The 4,528-nt window shown below is 39.2% G+C and overlaps 1 protein-coding gene across 1 annotated transcript in view; it reads left to right on the top strand.

Moving 5' to 3' along the window:
- LOC104752966 (DNA-directed RNA polymerase IV subunit 1-like) overlaps positions 10–4,528 on the top strand; it is an 8,743-nt gene continuing 4,224 nt past the window's right edge. Inside the window, exons 1-9 of the mRNA XM_019238610.1 lie at positions 10–150; positions 1,434–1,530; positions 1,603–1,723; positions 1,824–1,945; positions 2,026–2,064; positions 2,156–2,374; positions 2,453–2,605; positions 2,702–2,797; positions 2,877–4,521. Of these exons, the coding sequence (XP_019094155.1) occupies positions 1,447–1,530; positions 1,603–1,723; positions 1,824–1,945; positions 2,026–2,064; positions 2,156–2,374; positions 2,453–2,605; positions 2,702–2,797; positions 2,877–4,521 (2,479 nt within the window). The 5' untranslated portion in view covers positions 10–150; positions 1,434–1,446. The remainder of the gene's footprint in view (positions 151–1,433; positions 1,531–1,602; positions 1,724–1,823; positions 1,946–2,025; positions 2,065–2,155; positions 2,375–2,452; positions 2,606–2,701; positions 2,798–2,876; positions 4,522–4,528) is intronic.

Genomic DNA, 4,528 nt, shown 5'->3' with positions numbered 1-4,528 from the left:
TTTTTTTTTTTTTTTTTTTTGGTTTCCTAGCGTTTCTTCTTCTCCGGGTTCTTCCGTCGCAATCAGAAACCGTGAAGGTTTTTTTATCAGTGCACTGTTTCAATTGGATCATTACTACGAAGTGAGATCCTCTGTTCTTCGACGAAACAAGTAAGTAACTACATTGTTCTTTGTCTCAATCCTCTTCTGGGTTTGCTTTCGTTTTTTACCGTTTTCGGTAATTTTTTTTTAATTTATTTTTCTCTCTTTTGAGTTTTCTTGATTGATCACTCTCTCTCTCTCTCTCTCTCTCTGATTCCTTTTCTTGTTTTTTTTTTTCTTTTTCTTTTTGGGTTCTTTTGGTCGATCGTTGTCTGTGGACATCTTGTTCTGTTTTTCTAAAAGCTTGTTGATTTTGTATGATTGTGAAAAGTTAAGCTCTTTGTTCTATGCATGTTTTTATCCGAAATCTTTGTTTTAAGAGATCGTCTCAATGCGAAAGAAGGGTTTTTGTGAGGCCTTAGAAGTTGTAAAAGGGTTATTGTCCTTTTTTTTTTTCTCTCTTGTCTGTGACTTTTTTTTTGTTTTGTTTGGGTCCATGAATAATGTGTGTTCAAAGTTTGAACCTTTTTTTTATTTTTTTATGTGCGTGTGTGTTCTACAATTTTTTTTTGAGTTACTATCTTTCTATGTCTGAACATGTTTTCTCCTTTTCTGGGTGTTCATGCTAGATTCTATCAGTAATTCAGTTTCGAATCTATGTTTCTTCAACTTGTTTTTGATAGGGGCCAGTCACAGAGACAGATTGTGGCAACACTTTTTGTCCATTAACAAAAGTTGTATGTTTCTCTTTCGTCAAATATTTGACCAGAGAGAGAGAGAGAGAGAGAGAGTTGTTTGGTTTGTGGTCTGGTCAGTGAAAAGCTAAAGATTGGTTTTTGTTTCATATTTTTGCACCATTAGATTGATGACTAGAGACGGTACATATATAAAGAGAAACAATCTATGAGCCCAAGAACTTGTAGCCGGCGACACACAATCTATCAGTGAGATTTTAGCTTATGAGTTTAAGGTCCAAAAATACGAAAGTTTCAATCAATGTTCAGAGTTCAAAAGATTAAATCCTTCTTTTGGTGTAGTTTTGCTCTGGTTTGATTAGTTGGGTTTGTGGTAGATTCTGTTTGTATTCAATCAGTGAATCTAATCAGCTGTTTTAAGCTATAAAAGTAAATGTAAACTTTAATGATATGTGTTCGAAGTTTAAAACCTTTTGTGTCTGTTTCTCAGTGGTCAATATGTCAGATAGAGTTGTTTGGTGTATGTCTGGCTGATGAAATGCTTAAGTTTGGTTTTGTTTCATATCCTGCACATTGGAGATCTGATCACTAAAGGTTGTACTGATGTTTTCACTATAGTATCTTGATTGGCCGTATTGATGATTTCTCTTCTTGTAGGAGTCTCTTCAACATGGACAACGATTGCGAGGAGCTTCAGGTCCCCATGGCAACTCTAACCTCAATTGGTTTTAGGATTTCAAATAACTATGATCGAGTAAGTGTTGTCCTTCGTTAATCTCCTCGAGTAGATTGAGCATATATTAAATGTAACGGCACTTTGTTATAGGAGAAAATGTCTGTTATACCGGTTGAATCAGCAAATCAAGTGACTGATTCTCGGCTAGGGCTACCAAATCCGGATGCTATCTGCAGAACCTGTGGCAGCAAAGATCGAAAAGTTTGCGAAGGTATCTTAAAGAATCCGTGGTTTTGGCGATATTGTTGTTGCATCTCTTGGCTCATATATGGTCAGTTCATTGAATATGCTTCTTTTTACTTTCTGTTTAGGGCATTTTGGGGTTGTACATTTCCAGTACCCGATACTTAACCCATATTTCCTCAAGGAGATTGCTGCATTGCTCAACAAAATCTGCCCTGGCTGTAAATACATTCATAAAAAGCAGTTTCAGGTTCAAGAGTCTTTCCAAATCCTTTTATTGTTTGTTTTGGAACTACATTATACTAACGTCGCCTTTGTTTGTTGTTACAGATTACAGAAGACCAGCCTGATAGATGTAGATATTGCACTGTAAGAGTAGTTTGATTGCAACTAATTTTTCTTATTTAAAAAACTTTGTTCTTACTCTCTAATTTTTTATGTTTTTGTTTATATGTTTCAGTCGAATACAGGTTATCCTCTAATGAAGTTTAGGGTAACTACTAAAGAAGTCTTCAGGAGATCCGGAATCGTTGTTGAAGTAAACGAAGAGTCTGTGATGAAACTCAAGAAACGGGGAGTGTCAACATTGCCATCTGACTATTGGAGTTTTTTGCCAAAAGACCCCAATATTGACGAGAGCTGTCTGAAAGAAACCAAACGTATTCTAACGCATGCACAGGTATATCATCATAATAATGAAATGTATAACTTCAGAGACTTGATAAATTTTTCTTACTATTTTCACTTTTTTTTGCAGGCTTATACTTTGTTATCTGGGATTGATCAGAGGCTCATCAAGAAGGACATCCCCATGTTCGACTCTCTAAGTATGGCATCTCTTCCTGTTACACCAAACGCTTACCGTGTAACCGAAATAGTCCATCAATTCAACGGAGCTCGACTAATCTTTGTAAGTTAACATGCTTTTCTATGTAACTTGTTTGCAAGTCACACCATGCTATGCTTTTACTCTTACTACTTTCGGTTTCTTGTTACAAATTCATAGGATGAGCGGATTCGAATCTACAAGAAACTAATCGGCTTCCAGGGAAACACACTTGATTTGAGTTCTCGTGTGATCGAATGCATGCAATACTCCAGAGTAAGCAATAGTTTTCTGATGGATTAAACTCTTGTTTCTGTTGAAGGTTTTAGTAATTCTAGTTTCTTTTTTCACACAGCTCTTTTCGGAGACTATGTCTTCGAGTCAAGATTTAGCAAATCCATACCAAAAGAAGTCAGACACGCCTACACTATGCGGTCTAAGGTTCATGAAAGACGTGCTGCTTGGTAAAAGAAGTGATCATTCATTCAGGACAGTAGTAGTTGGTGATCCTTCCTTGAAGCTTCACGAGATTGGCATACCCCAAACGATAGCAGAAAGGCTTCAAGTATCAGAGAATCTTAACGACTGGAACAAGGAACGGCTTGTCGCTTACGTTTTCCACAGACTGTTCGGGTTACGTAAAGAGGTGCTTGTGAGGAGAGGAGATATCTTGGTGGCTATTCGACAAATCGACGACCTCCAAGCTGGAGACAAAATTTTCAGGCCTTTAATGGATGGAGACACAGTGCTTATGAACAGACCGCCTTCGATTCATCAGCATTCGCTTATTGCAATGTCTGTTAAAATCCTCCCTACGATCTCTGTTGTCTCCTTGAATCCTATCTGCTGTTTGCCGTTTCGTGGTGATTTTGATGGAGATTGTCTTCACGGTTACATTCCTCAGTCTATTCAAGCAAAGGTTGAGCTTGATGAGCTTGTTGCTTTGGATAAGCAGCTTATTAATCGACAGAATGGTCGGAATTTGCTTTCACTAGGACAGGACAGCATGACGGCAGCTTATCTGGTTAATGTTGAGAAAAACTGTTATCTGAGTCGAGCTCAGATCCAGCAGCTTCAAATGTACTGCCCATTTCAGCCTCCTCCGCCTGCGATAATCCAAGCTTCTTCTCCTTCTAGCACTGAGCCTCAATGGACGGGAATGCAGCTTTTTGGGATGCTGTTTCCTCCCGGGTTTGACTACACTTACCCTCTGAATGATGTGGTTGTGAGTAATGGAGAGCTTTTGTCTTCCTCTGAAGGATCCGCTTGGCTCCGGGATGTAGAAGGGAATTTTATCCAGGGCTTGCTTAAACACGACCAAGTGAAAGTTCTTGAAATCATCCATTCAGCTCAAGAAATGCTATCTCAGTGGTTGTTGATGCGAGGATTGAGTGTGTCCTTGGCGGATTTGTACCTTTCCTCTGATCAGCAGTCTCGTAAAAACTTGACTGATGAGATTAGATACGGATTGCTGGAAGCTGAACAAGTCTGCAACAAGCAACAGCTAATGGTTGAATCTTGGAGATATCTTCTTGCAGATAATGGAGAGGATGAGGAAGAGAATGCAGTTGGGGATTTGGCTCGGTTCTGCTATGATAGACAAAAATCCGCTAGATTAAGCAAGATTGCAGTTAGTGCTTTTAAGGATGCTTACAGAGATGTTCAGGCACTGGCGTATAGGTATGGCGACCAATCCAATTCATTTTTGATCATGTCGAAAGCTGGTAGCAAAGGTAATATTGGGAAGCTGGTTCAGCACAGTATGTGTATTGGTCTGCAGAATTCTGCAGTTGCTTTGTCCTTTGGGTTTCCGCGCAAGCTGACTTGTGCTTCTTGGAACGACCCCAGCAGTCCACTTCGCGGCGGTGGAAAGGGAGAAGACAAAACCGCTACTGAGTCATATGTTCCTTATGGAGTCATTGAGAACTCGTTTCTAACGGGTCTGAATCCGTTGGAATCTTTTGTTCATTCAGTTACAAGTCGTGACAGCTCATTCAGTGGTAATGC

This window comes from Camelina sativa, chromosome 16, assembly GCF_000633955.1.
Source record: "Camelina sativa cultivar DH55 chromosome 16, Cs, whole genome shotgun sequence".
NCBI lineage: Eukaryota > Viridiplantae > Streptophyta > Magnoliopsida > Brassicales > Brassicaceae > Camelina > Camelina sativa.
This window is presented reverse-complemented; position numbering and strand designations above follow the sequence as displayed.